Source organism: Xiphophorus couchianus, chromosome 14 (genome assembly GCF_001444195.1).
Source record: "Xiphophorus couchianus chromosome 14, X_couchianus-1.0, whole genome shotgun sequence".
NCBI lineage: Eukaryota > Metazoa > Chordata > Actinopteri > Cyprinodontiformes > Poeciliidae > Xiphophorus > Xiphophorus couchianus.
In genome coordinates this window covers 4,322,403-4,336,927 of record NC_040241.1, presented here as the reverse complement: position 1 = coordinate 4,336,927, position 14,525 = coordinate 4,322,403, and the positions used below count along the sequence as shown (strand labels likewise).

Genomic DNA, 14,525 nt, shown 5'->3' with positions numbered 1-14,525 from the left:
TTAAATAGATTTCAGCATCTGGTTGGCCTTTCTGGTACTGTTCTGCAGTGGTTCAGCTTCTATTTCACAGATAGAACTTTTATGGTCAGTATGGATGCATGTTCCTCACAGATTCATGATATTAACTATGGTGTCCCCCAAGGCTCTACTTTAGGTCCTTTACTTTTTAATTTATACATGTTGGAGTGTATACAAGAAGGGTTGGAGTGGGTAATTGTTTGATTTTGTTTGTTTTTATTGATCTGTAGAGCACTTTGAGCTGCTTTCAGTATGAAGGGTGCTTTATAAATAAAATTGATTGATTGACCTTTTTATCTGAAAATAATCAATCATCAAATAACCTCAAAATTCTTAGGTACAGAGAAGTAACAGTAACAGAATACGTTCGATTAGTTTTATAGTTAAAGACTTTTATTTTGAAGTGATGGGTATTCTCGGAGCAACGTTGTTGTGAAATGATTCAAACTTGATTCAACTTCCTGAAAGATTGACAGGTCGTGCCTCTTTTGCTCGCTATTGAAAGCGGCTCCCGTTGTGCGAAGGAAGCGAAAACAACTGACATCGACAGTCAGTTTTAGTTTTTCACTTTTAAAGAAGTTTGAAACGAGAGTGACTCGGTGTGGATTTTTTTCACGAGCCTGTGGGGTATGAGAGTGGTGCGGCCGCGGCAAGCAAAGTAAAAAAGGAGGCAGACCCGCACGTTTGATGGCTGCTGGGGATGGAGCCCAGCTGCCGGCCACAGTAGCGGCCAGTCGGAGCGTGGAGAAAGCTCTGGAGGAGGCTGCCACGAGTGGAGCTCTCAACCTATCCAACCGAAAGCTGAAGGAGTTTCCTCGCAGCGCCAGGAACTACGACCTGTCCGACATAACCCATGCAGGTCGGTTGGTTTCGTCCTCTTTTAATTAGTTTTTGTGTATAATTCAGAAAAAAGCCAACTCTCGCTGTTACGAGAAGCGTCTTTTGTTTTATCGCCACCTGCTTCTTTCTTCTAACGGGGAAGGAACATCCTCCCTCAACCCTCTGCGTTGCACAATACTCTGAAAAAACTTCGCTGTTTCAGTTTCTCTCGGGATTTTAACCACTGCTTAATTGTTCAAACACAAATATATATTTTAGTGTATTTCAACTTTAGTATACTGATCGTATAAGTGCAGCTTATCAATGTTAACGTAATCACTGGGGCAAACTGCGTTGCGTGTCTGGCATCGCCATTAGCATGTAGTTTCCACCAGTTTTAAAAGTTTAATAATGAAGGTTTATAGCTCGCAGACCTGATTAACATAGTCGCTTTTTCTTTAACGCGAGCTGTTAGCTTTTAATTAGATTGTAGTGTTCTTTTAAAACAACTTCAGAGAAAATATAATGGAGGAAAAACAAGCGAGTTCCTCTTCCTCCCGAAAACAAGTGTAGAAACTGACAGAATTTGTTAGGTTACCTCTACGGTCGCCTCGGAATTCTTCTTTTCAACATCTTGTTGTTGATTTTACTCGTTTTTAGTTTTTAACCGTAATCTCTCTACTTTTCTCGTTTTGTTTCGAACAATTAGTTTCTCTAGTTTAGTTGTCAACATGACAGCCTCAAGTTGACCCTGCTTCTATCTCGTATCTTACCTCCCTGAGAAAGAAGACACTGCAGACGATTATGGACAACAGCAGTGAGGGAAATTTTAAAGATACTCAATGGTTAATCTAAGAAAAAAATAAACTGGACAATGAATTGTGGATTTCAAATGGTGTAGTACAAAGTTTATAAAAATAGAAAACTGAAGGGAAAGAACCCTCCAATTCAGTTTTATTGTTTAGGTCACCAGAGCTAATAAGCTGCTGTTAGGCAACGTGCTAAGAAACTGAAAACTGGACAGATTATGACAAAGATTCTGAAGAATTTGAGTTGCATAATGTGTTTGAGCCAGAGTTCCACTCTGAGGATCTCCATGCATTTATGTATAATGTTGTGGGTGGTAAAGCAAGAGTAAACAGTGACTCTGACATTAATCATCCTCTGAGTTTTAAATGTGGTCAAACATATTCTTTTACATGCCGTCTGAACTTCTACCTTAATTTTTAAATTGTGTCTGGCAGCATGTTGAAGCAGCTGTTACATTAATTCTGATGATATTTTTTTCTTGACTTTAGTTCATAATTTTTTAGTTGAGGCGTTGCATGTTTGGGCAATTATTCCGTCTGGTCCTGGATGCTGTGCACCTGGAGGAATTTTTGTTTTCTCTTACTTGTTTACTTCCGGACAGTTGTTATAATATGTAACTGTGGCAACAAACTATTGTTTTTACAAACTATTGTTTGCTCAAATAATACCTGAACTATGACTCAAAATCCCAGAGGAGGTGAAAAGGAGGATCATGGATCCAGAGTAGAGAGAGGAGAAAGAAGTTCAAAGGAAGTTCCTTCCATCATAATGGGGAAGGATTCAAACTCCCACCTCCATATCTGTGCTTAACTATTTATATATATTTTTTAACCATCTCTTTTGTGGCTCAAGAGGCCTATAGTGACTGTAAGCAGACAGGAAATGGGTGTCCTGTCTGGGGAAGACATGCAGCGAAGGCCTGAGGGCCAGGAATCGGCCCCAGGACGGCTGCATTGAGGACTGTAGCCTCTGTATATTATTGGGTACCAGCTCCCTGCCCACCTTTTCAACCACACTGCCAGACACAGATTTGAAGTGGAGCAGCAAAAGCAAATGAGGTGGATTAGCAGGATAACAACTGTTGGTTTCATTCGATTCAGTTCAAATTCAAAAACCTAACACATGTTGGCGTGGAATATCATCTTTGTACTGTTTGCATGTCCTGACAGTCATGAAACTGTCATACAGCAATAATCTTCAGTCAGAGGCCTAATCAGATTCCACGTGAATTATGTAGCTGTCCTGGATTACATTGTATTGCTACCTGAAGGCAGCATGTTGGTGCGCATGACGAGTCTTTTCTGTGTATTTGTAATGCTGATCATCTGCTGACAGCAGGCCTGAGCCGGTCCAGTGAGACCTTTCCAGACATCTGCCTGGAAAGCACCACAAAGCACTAAGGACGCTGATTATGTACACTTTAAATTAATATGTTCTACCTGCAGTAATGTTGCTTCATCTGCTCTGGTGTCTGTAAATTCAGATTAAGTTAAACAAATAATCAAGCTTTAAATTTAATAGCGGTTTCACAAACTCAAAGAATTGAAGTATTGTTTGTATTGCGCTGCAGCAAGGTTTAATAATCCAGAGATCAAGTTTTTTTTAAAAGTCCCCAGGAAGTACATAGCCAAGATTATGTTAAATATAATGTTATTATATTTACATAGACTCAGCTGAAGCAGCTGAGGGAATTTAACAGATTGAGTTGTCTGTTGAAATCATGTCAGAATATGTTTCCAGCGACTCCCAGAAACTATTTCACAGTACGGAGAACTGGCAGTCGATACTGTTTTGTTTTCTTTGCTGCTTTTTAGCAGGACCAGAAATGTGTTCTCACTAAAAACCAGGAAGGTAGAGCACATCACCCAGTCCTTCCAATGGCTCCCTGTAGCTCAGAGAATAAACTTTAAAATACTGTTGTTCGTTTATAAATCACTCAACGGTTTAGCACCACAATACATTAAAGATCGGCTATTTTATCAAGCTTACAGACCTCTCAGGTCTTCTGCTTCTGGTCTGCTCTGCATCTAGAACCAGAACCAAACATGGAGAAACAGCTTTCAACTTCTATGCACCACAAATCTGGAACAAACTTCTGGAAAACTGGAAAACCGCCGTAACACTGAGTACCTTTAAATCAAGACTAAGAACTCACCTGATTAGAGTTGCTTTTGAAACATTATGACACATTAATCAACATTTTGATGCAATCGCACTTGACAAATTGTAATGCTTCAATTGTTGACTGTGTGTTCTATGTCTTTGTATTATTTTTATGATGTAAAGCCCTTTGAACTGCCTTTTTGCTGAAAATGTGCTATACAAATACAATTGATTGATAGAAACTCTCTGATATAGCTGTAGTGTGGCTGATCAACACAAGGTTAATGTGTATGTCTCCAGTGGGGCTGACACAGTTAATCGGATTAATCACGATGAATCAGTTATTGAAATAATTGTCAACTAAATTTAGTAATAGATTAATTATTAATTGGAGTATACAGGCCCCAAAAAGCCATTTGTTGAAAGAACAATATAATAAGAGCTGTAACTAGGCTAAAACTCTCCAGAAATATATACATTTTCCATTTAAGATAAAAGCACCTTTGTCTGTAAATCTTTTCTATCCAGAAAAAGATACTTTTGGGAAGGAAAACTCGGAAATGAGGTTGTTTCATTTGGTTCAAATTACTGTAAAGACATCTCCTATTAAGCACCTTTTGCTACCCAATTATGATTGGTTAATTAATAAATAATCAAGAAATCAGCTCTACACTGTATTGATGTTCAGGCCAGCAGAAAGAGCTGAGCTTGTCGTATGTTTTTGCTTCATTTATTGCAAGTGATCAAGCATTCACTAACGAAATACTGTTATTGACTTTCAGGCAATACAATGTTTTAAATGTTTGACAGGTCGTGCCTGTAAAGAATTAAATGTTTTGTTTATTTGCATCTTTTAATACATTTCTAAAATTTTATAAAAAATCTTAAGTGGATACATGAAAAACCAGCTGAATGCACCAGTTTCTTTATTCGATTAATCGTCAGAGTAAAAGGTGTTCAGTGATTTGTTAAATATTGAATATTGCAATTTCCTCTGCTTCGTAGTGTCAGTGTGGCAAACCTTTACAATTAGATCCATAATGATAACAAAAGGATGCTGGAATGTAAATAACATATTTGACACAGTAATTTATTCCTCACATTTATAATATAGTATATAAGAAGTTCTGAATATGTTGGGGAGAGAAAGTGATGAAGCTGTGAAACATATTACAACTACTTCTATTAATGGTTAAAAACTATGTAGAAATTTATAATTAATTTAAATTAAGTAATAAATTCTGCCGAAGCGTTATACTGGAAATAAATTGAGGAATGTCCTGAATGTTCAGGTCATTTCTAGTTTCAGCTTTTCATTGGTTAATCTGTAAACCTGAGGCACTAGCAGATGGTTTTCCAAACCATTCTCAGTTTCAACAGAACAGTTATCTTTGTTGGTTTTTTAATAGTTTGGAAGTGGATTTTTAATCACATCAATCAATGTCCTGGACATTTATAAAGTGTAGTCTTGCTGAGTGGATGTTTTTTTTGTGATGGTCTGCAAAGAGGAACATAATTTTTCATTGTGAAGGCAAAACGTTTGCCAGGAAAGATATGTTTGACTGTGAAATATTTTATCTGTATCAGGAATAGATCCACTTCCAATTCAAGCAAAGACCAACCACAGGCCACTCACTGTGACTCATTTGTTCTTCTTCATCTTGAATTGGAGGCTTCTACTCCTCAGTGAGGACAATTGTAGATGTCCATTCTTGATTTCATTGTTTCTGCAGCGCTCAGGCTGTTTGTGGTCACGGTGAAGTGTGTAAGTAATGAGGAGTTGTGGGCTCCTTTGACATACCTGGTAGTTATGGCTGCTGTCTCTCAGAGAGGCTCCTTCTTGGCTCTGTCTGTTCCTCCTGTATCAGAGTGCTGCTGCCTGTCTGTTCAAATTCACCAGCCTGTCTCACTGGCTGTCGACTGAGTGGAAGGATTCAGATTTTACTCGGGAGTTATATTAAAAGTCCAAACAGAAGTATTTGGACTGTGGCTTCTGGAATTCCAGGGTTTCCCCCAGAAAACTTGCTAAACCCGGTGGTCGGGGTGCCGAAGCGGTCCACTGTGTTTTTATATTAAAAGATAAGTAGACAGAAAATGTAAAAATATTACTGGGTAATTATATGTTATAGGAAAACATTGCCAGTGAAATGCTATTTAAACCCACAACTAATCTTAAAAACAACAAATCAAGTATTTGCACTTCTGTTTAATCTGAATTACGTCAGCGACTCCATAAGGCCCCCCAGGCTTCCAGGGGCCCGATAAATGCTAATATTTTAACAAAGACCACAAATAAATAAATGAAACATTTGTTTATTGAGCTTATCAATGCTGCTGAATTTGATGTAATGGGTTCAACATACATAAATTAAAATATTTTCAATTGTTTAGCATTTAAATATTAGACTTTAAGGAGCTGGCAAGTTTACTTTCTAAAAGTTCAAAAAACAATCTTCATAGTTAGATTGTTTTATTGCACAGTCACAGTCTGATGCTATGAGTTTAATCTTTGAGTTTGAGCTCTGTTTGTTCACAGATACAAATTAGTAAACTGCAATTGCTTTTTAGGTTGGCCAATTAAACTACTCCCTCTCTCTCAGATTTCACTAAATCTAGCACAGAAGCTGTTAGAGGTGCTGATGGTTTTAGCAGCAGGAGGGGCCCCCAAGTCAAATTCTGCTCCATACCTTATACAGCCTTGGACCGGCCCTGTATAATGTACTAAATCCGCTGCACTGCGTGCAGAGATGCGCAACAAACGGGAGATTTAATTTAACGCTACTAATTTGACTTTAGTAGCTCTTCCATTTCGTGTCTGTTGAGGTTTTAATAAGCGTCATAGAAACTGTAAACTAAAGCATGGTGGGCCGCCAGGCTTATAATACACTGGGGGAAACCCTGGATTTAGTTTTTCTTCTTCTACATAACGAAGAATCAACTTGTGCATTTTCTTGAGCTAATGATATCCTGCCAGCTTTTCTGAGCTGAGGAGGAGGCTGAGCTCAATGAGGTGTAGAAGAAAATGTGCTCTTCCTGCAGTTACTGCTGAAGCTGTGGCATATGAGATATGGAATTTCATTTTCAATTACAGAGCCAAACATTGGATGACTCCTGTTTTCAAACTCAAGATGCTATGACTGTTAATATAAACTATACTTAATATTTATACTAATGCTGGGCGAATAAATTCTCTAATGTTTTTTTTTATTCCAAATTCAATTTCCAATTTTAATAACTTTTTTTCCTCACTATTTTTCCTTAAAAGAAAATTCCGAATAACAGAAAATATCTTTAAAAACTTTTAAGATGTATATATTTTTCAATAATTTCTACCTTGAGTTGACCTGAACTCAAAGTTGAAATAATAAAAAAACATGCTTGTCAAACAAGAGGATAGTTCTTGGGTGGGTTAATATCACAAAAGATTTCAAAAAATACAAATTCAAATAATTGATAAAAACAAGTCATTGCCCAGCCCTAAGTTGTGCTATGTATTTTTTTAACTATTGACCAGCTTAGCAATTATTAATATTCTCCAGATATCCAGATTTAAGATATTTGAACATAAGCAGACAGGATATTTTTTTCTTTTCTGTAAAATATATTTACTTGTTAAAATGCAGCAGGTCTGTAAGAGGCCTGTCATAATGATGCTTTACAGAAAAGGTGTGTTTTAGTTATTTAATTGAGATAAGACAATGCCAGCAGAGGTTTAAGAGACATCATCCCCCATCCCCAAAAGGAGCAGCTTCTCTCTGAGGTCAAAGGTTCTCACACACACACAAACACACACACGCACGCCCACACATGCACACACACACACACAAAATGGAGCCTTGGCTCGCCTCTTCCTTCGTGTTTCCTGGTAGCCCAGAGCGGAGGGAAACAAAGATCCACCATTGTAGGATGTGTCCACTTTGTGGACCCAGGGGCATCGTGTTGTTGCAGGCTGCTGTCTGATGAATGTTCTCAGCTCTCCCTGGGGGTCAAATGCTTTCATTACTGGCTCTGTGTGGAACTGTGGGGTTTTTATTGGGGGTCTGTAATTAAGGCCTTAATGTAAACCAAATTTACATTAAAAATTGATTCTTACATTAAGAATATGTTTGAAGCTCATTTGTATATGAAGAAATACATAAATAAGAAATATGAGTATATTTACAACCATTTCACACCTAATCTCACCACTGGTCCCTTTGTGTTCATTGCTAAATAAATTTAACAATTTATTCCTAAATAAATTGCTACATTTATTTAGCAATGAATATATTTATTCATAAAAAGCAATGAATTTCATTGCTAAAAATTAATTTAGCAATGTATTCATTTAGCCCTGCGATAGACTGATGACATGTCCAGGCTGTACCCTGCCTCTTGCCTGGAACGTTAGCTGGAGATGGGCACCAGCACCCTTTCCAAACCCACTAGGGACAAGGATGTTAGAAAATGGATGGATGAATGTATTCATTTAATCATTTAGCAATGAACACTAACTGATGCCTGTTATGATGCAGAGAGAGTTGGTTGTGAACTGAGTTTTAGGAACTTTTCCCACTGTTTACAAAAAAGTCCACGGATGCATCTAAATTATAATGGGATGGTGAAAAGTCCGCATTTAAACATACCTCAGAAGGAAAACCTAGTATAAATTTTACAAACATAGTATGAATTTTAATTACTGACATTAATCTTAATAAAGGCTAATCTTGGTATTTGTTTAGAACCAGCTCATACTTAACAAAGAAAGCACAAAGTCACCAACTATCAATTAGACTCCCGCTTTACCACCTGTGTTTTCACAAAACACTTCAAGTTACCACTTGGACTCATTCATTCTGTATTTATTTTAAAAATGACCATGATTTGAAAAATGACGTCAGACTGTCGCAATAAGCAATAAATTAATCACATGATCAATTTAAACTCAATCTTTTCCATTTGCATGGTTTATCATTTTCTCTGTTTTCTCTCCCTTTCTACAAAAAACTAGATAAGTCTTCAGTTTGGTGTATTGGTTTCAATTAGCCTTTCTGTGAAGGACATTTGTGTGTACTACAGAGACTTCATAATAAATTTTATTTGTTGCTTCTATTGTATATTTATTTAGACTATGTAAAATGTTGTCTAGTTCCGGTGTTAAATGTTCATTAGAATTTAAAGTTTATTGATCTTTGAGAATGTATTCTTGCATTTTCCATACCATTACGTTACAGAAAAATGGTTTCAAGACAACAATATTATCGTTTATCGCAATAACTTCTGGGACAATTTATCATCCAGCAAAATTTCTTATGGTGTTAGATAGAGGTGTGCCGATCGATCCGCCACCGATCATAATTGGCTGATTTTCGTGAAAAAAATCTCTGAGCCACCATTAGGGATTGTTAAAGCCCACAATTATGACTTACCTGTTTTCCTACTGAAAGAGTATGACATAGGAATGACAGGAATGGCTTGTGCCACCAGTTGGCTGGGAAATTTAAAGCAAAACAAGAGCACAATTTCTTGCCAGTAAATCATATTACACAAATGAGGTTTGAGCCTATTTTCTAGACTTCTAGAATAAATGTTTGAAGGAGTTAAAATGTTAGATAAAATGTTAAGAATGTCTGTAGTTAGGCCTGTCGCGATAAATGATAAATCAATTAATTGTACAATAAATTAAAACTATCAACCTCATTTTAATTATCGACATTATCGTCTCTTCCGGCCCTTTTCTCTTTCTGTTGATGACACTGAATGAAAAAAGGCTCAACTCCGGTGCTCTCCACTGACCCTCCCTTCCTCATTTCCTTAGAGTAATGCACAGCACGCACCACACAATCTTAGAGTTGTCGGCTGATTGTCTGCCCATTTACAAAACCTGAGACCAGACATTAGCCGACAGAAATCCTAGGTATAACGGTTCGATCGGTTTCGGTCCTGCCGTGTGGTGTCCAACAATGGGCACAGAATAATGACTACAATTCCAGTTAACTAATTTTAAAACCAGGCATTAATCAATGCTCTACTACAATCTACCTGCAAAGCTTGTGGCTAGTGTCAGTCCTGACTGAATGAAATTCATTATAACCTATTTATGTCACGTTAATGAAGAACAGCTAAAAAGTTACCGGGTTTGTCAGCTCGGGTTTATCAACTCCTCCCCTTGTCATTTCTATATTCTTTGCATGAAATGTTGAATAAACATTAATGTTGTTTCCACATATCTCCAATGGACCTTACCAGAGGGGCAGCTTTTCATTGGCTGATGCCCATTCTACGTGGTCACGTGCGTGGCCGTCTCACAAACACAATCTTCCCGTTAGCCAAGTACAGCATAATGGCAGTACTGATGCAACTTCTACACCTTGAAGTCTGTCTGCTACACAGTCTTACGTTAACTAAACAGATCAATATGCAATGTGTACTGTATCTGACATACACTAAAGATTTTATTTTAGCAGAAAAGGCTTTGGACTAAACTGTTACTCGTGTTAGCCACTATAGCACCAAATACAGCTAGTCAATCAATCATTGCTGTGTTCAGGGAAGCGCTGATTGATAATCGAGAAATAAATATCAAGCCTGGAAACTTGATATCGTAACGGACTGAATGTTATGTTTTTAATGTAATCTTTGCTTGTCTTGTAACAGGTGTGCTTAAACTACAAAAAGAGAGAGAGAGTAAAAAGGTAGGAGTGGTTTTGTGTTGATCACCTGTTCGGGTTATTTTACCTTTGTTTACCTTTGCTGTGGCTCATTACAGCCACTGTAGTTTCTAAACGTTGGACAATTAGTCCAACGTTTAGAAACCTCGTTCGTTTGTGAGTATACGTCATTCACAACAAACACCAAATAGAACAAATATATTTCATTAAATTTTAACAAACAAATGGCTTCTACAGTGGTAATTATGTGAAATTAAATTAATTATATCCCAACTTCAGAAGACTTGCCTTTACCTTTACAGAGCTCCTGTAGCTGCTGTAGCTTCTCATATTGAGGTCATCAAACCAAATTTCAGATCTACCATAACTGACTGACACCTGCTGACCTCAGGTTTGCAACCAGCTTGTGACTGAGAAACCAGTAACCTCCTCCCAGATGATGACATGAACTTGTTAGTTCCTCTGTCCATTGTAGTAGCTGATATATTGTGAAAATCCGGTAGAAATGATGCACTAATGGAGTCATGTTTACATAGAAATAACAAGCTGTGAGGCCTTGTTTGTGAGACTTGCGGTCATGCGGGTGGTTGTAGGAGGTCCATGTCCGCTGGACTTCGGTTACGCAGTGTCAGCTGTTTGGGATTCCCCTCTGTAATTTCCCCTCAGAAAGCACTGAGGAGTCTCCATGCTTTCTGATTGGCTACCTGTCACATTCAACAGGCTGCATTAACTCTCCCAGTCGGGAAAAACCCCTGATTTAAATCGAGGGCTATGACTAACACACTACAGGACGATCGGTTATGAAATCGCAAGCGACAATCTTAGAACGACCAAGTTCTAAGATTGTTGTAAGGGGAAAATAGGGGCAAAAAATCGTGTAATGTGAACTATAGCATCAGGTAGTCGGATGTGCCCATTTTCTCTATTTAAATCTAATTATTACTGAAGTGCAACATAGTATACAGACTTCATAATCTGCAGTCTTTTGGTTGAATGTAGTATTTATTTCCACTTTGGCTTTATGTTGTTTAGGTTTTATTCAAGTATATTTTTTATTAATGGAGACTGAGAATCCATTTTATTTATTTTTTTGGTTGTTTTGTTTATTTTGTTTATTAGTTCCAGTGTTAAGCGTTCTTTTGAAAATAAAATGTATCTATCTTTGGCAAGAAATCGTATGCATTATTACGTCATTTCCATTAAATCAGTGTAAAAAGGTTTTCAAACAATATTGTCGTTTATCGCAATAATTTTTGAGACAATTAATTGCTCAGCAAAATTTGTTATCGTGACATGCCTATCTGTCACGATAACAGATAGGCATCTGTTATCGTGACAGATGCCTATCTGTCATCTGTCACGATGACAGATGACAGATAGGCATCGGCTCGTGCGTCGATGAAGAACGCAGCTAGCTACGAGAACTAATGTGATTTGCAGGACACATTCTTGTCCTGCAAATCACAGGACGAGAATGTCCTGTGATTTGTACATTCTACAGTTCTACATTCTACATCTGTACATTCTACAGTACTACTAGTAGTACTGTAGGTACTATTAGTACCTACAGTACCTAGTAGGTAATGCACTAGGTACAGTACCTAGAACACTAGGTACTGTACCTAGAACACAGTTAGAACACTAGTTCTAACTGTACCTATTTTATAGTGTGATAAAATTCCCTCTATGGTGACAGAAACAAGCAGCTAAACAAATGGGAAATGGTTAAAGTGAAGATAAATTACATTGATACCATTAATTAGAAAAATAGCATTGCATTTTTTTGCTCAAAGTAATGATGATAATCACACACATATGTTTTACCATTTTTCTTGTCAAAAGAAAAATATTTAGCCCACCATACAGATATCATAATTATCAACGGAATATGTAGTTAATGAAGTATTTAAAGCTGATGACAAAACAAAAGCTCAAAGATTTATGTCTAAATTTAGGTTTTTTGTATGTGAAGTAACCAGAATATTCTCAATTTAGAAGTACTCGGGGAGGAAGATGCTCTACAGCATGAAGGCAGATATTACTTTATATTAGTTCCTATTTTATTACCAGAGGTGCTGAGCACAGCAGACGTTTAAATGGAAGTTTTGTTTGTCCAGCATACAGGCAGCGGGAACAGTTGCTACATGAGAGCATGTAGCAACTGTGATGACAAAATATATTTTGTCACCACTATATGAGTGCGGGGATGCCAGAGACTCATGTTGTTGAGAACAGATTGGGTTTTGGACAGCCACACGCTATACTCACCACATCTGAGAGGCCCAACAGCTGACGTGGGTGAATAAAGAGGAGGGTGTGGAAGGGGGAGAAAGGTCTTTATGTCATGTTTGTTTGTTTTTCTTATTAAACTCAGGCTGCAAAAACTCCATTGTTTTCGTATTCTTTGTATTTCTTTTTATGACTGAAGGCTGTCTTTTATTAGAGCTAAATAAATAATGATGTCATCTGATCAGAAACCGGATGGATGTTGGTCCTGCATTAGAACCTACTGTAATACAACCGTCAGTCTGGCTCATGGCTTAACAGCTTGTGTCAGACTTACTAATACTGCTGCTTATGCAGTTCAGTACCTTTTGTTGTGATGTGAATTTTGAGCAAACATTTAAAATGTTGCAACAAAGTGAATTTAATGCGTTTCCATCTGCTGGATTTTACTCCATAGCAGTCCTTCCCTACATGCTGATAGGAACTTTAATTGTCAGCTCGTTTTGGCTTCTGTCTGAAATATTAACCTCTTCCTTGCTGTAGGTTGATGAACTCCAAATTCAAATGACATTAAAAACCTGGATCAGTGAACGCAGCTTCATTTCTAAAAAGTATGAGTATACATGTATAATATAATTTAGGGCTGTTGTAAAAGAATATTTTAGTAATCGAGTACTCTATAGCAGTCGTCCCCAACCCCCGGGCCGCGTTCCGGTCCAATTGTATGGACCAATTGGTACCGGGCCGCACAAGAAATAATTAAATATTTCTGTTTTATGTATTATCTGAGTCTGAAGGATCTTTTATTTTGAAAATCCTTTAACTGGATTCTCTCGGTTATGTATTGCGCGCCAACATTGAGCCCACAAACAGCAAAATGAGTAAGAAACATATCAAATGTCTTTGGAAAGTTTCTTTGTGAAGGGGAAAGGCCCAGAGAAGAGACATGAGAATGGATTTATCCCGGTAGGTGATTCTCACAGTCAGGGCTGGATCAAGAAAAATATCTATGAGGTGGTATGAGGGAGGCAAGGATTTTTCAGGGGTGGCAGCATATATATTTCTCCTTCTCTCGTTTAGCTTACACAAACCTAACATTGGACTTAATTTACTTATTTCAAAATATTGCTTTTACCTTGCATTGTTTCAAAATGAGCTTCATGTAAACACCTGCTCTACTGATGTCTTGTGTTCTAGCAGGTCGTCCTATTTTAGTGCTAATGGAACCAAGGGCGTAAATCCCATCTCATTATTGTGGGGGACCATAAACAGGAAAATTTCTTAAGACCAATTTTGCGAGGGCCGGCAAAGTTACAGTGAAATGTAGCGTAAAATGTGGTTTAGAAAGTTTTTAAACCACATTCAAGCTGCAGGACCACAAATGACTAGTAATGCACATCAAACGTGTTTTTCTCAGTAAGCAAACTTCTAAGAAGTAAAACTAAAATTTAAATGTTGCTTTTATATGAGTTTTGTTCAGTATCACTGCTCTAATCTCTGCTACACCTTTACAAAAATTTGAGGTTCTAAATAAAAAAGCTTTGAGTAACTGCTCTTAATAAAATTCCTCATAAACATTGATTTATTGAATGGCTCCCAATACAAGTTATGAGCTATTTAAATGATAACTTGTTAAGTTGCTTTACTTTTAAGCCTTTTTTAGTTTTGCCATATTCTGGATGGCTGAGAACCAACAAGTAGAAAGAAATGAATATCTGGGAAGTATCATAACTTAAATATAACACTTAAAGCACTGAGCCTTATATAGAAAAATATTCAGATTTTATTTTGTGGTTTTAAAGGCTCTACATTGCAGACAGTGAGAAATAAAGGCATAACTTTTAGTTTTTTCTATCTAAAATATAGTTGATGTATTGAACATGGCATGAAGCTGGCAGC

At 37.3% G+C, this 14,525-nt stretch overlaps 1 protein-coding gene across 2 annotated transcripts in view; it reads left to right on the top strand.

Annotated features, from left to right (window-relative positions):
* Positions 1 to 472: 472 nt before the first annotated feature.
* Positions 473 to 14,525, top strand: part of lrch4 (leucine-rich repeats and calponin homology (CH) domain containing 4) — a 74,883-nt gene continuing 60,830 nt past the window's right edge. The window contains exon 1 of one of the 2 annotated variants that reach the window (XM_028038543.1): positions 473 to 877. In XM_028038543.1, coding sequence (XP_027894344.1) covers positions 706 to 877 — 172 coding nt within the window. In that variant the 5' untranslated portion in view covers positions 473 to 705. The remainder of the gene's footprint in view (positions 878 to 14,525) is intronic. The other variant, XM_028038544.1, reaches the window with a different exon arrangement.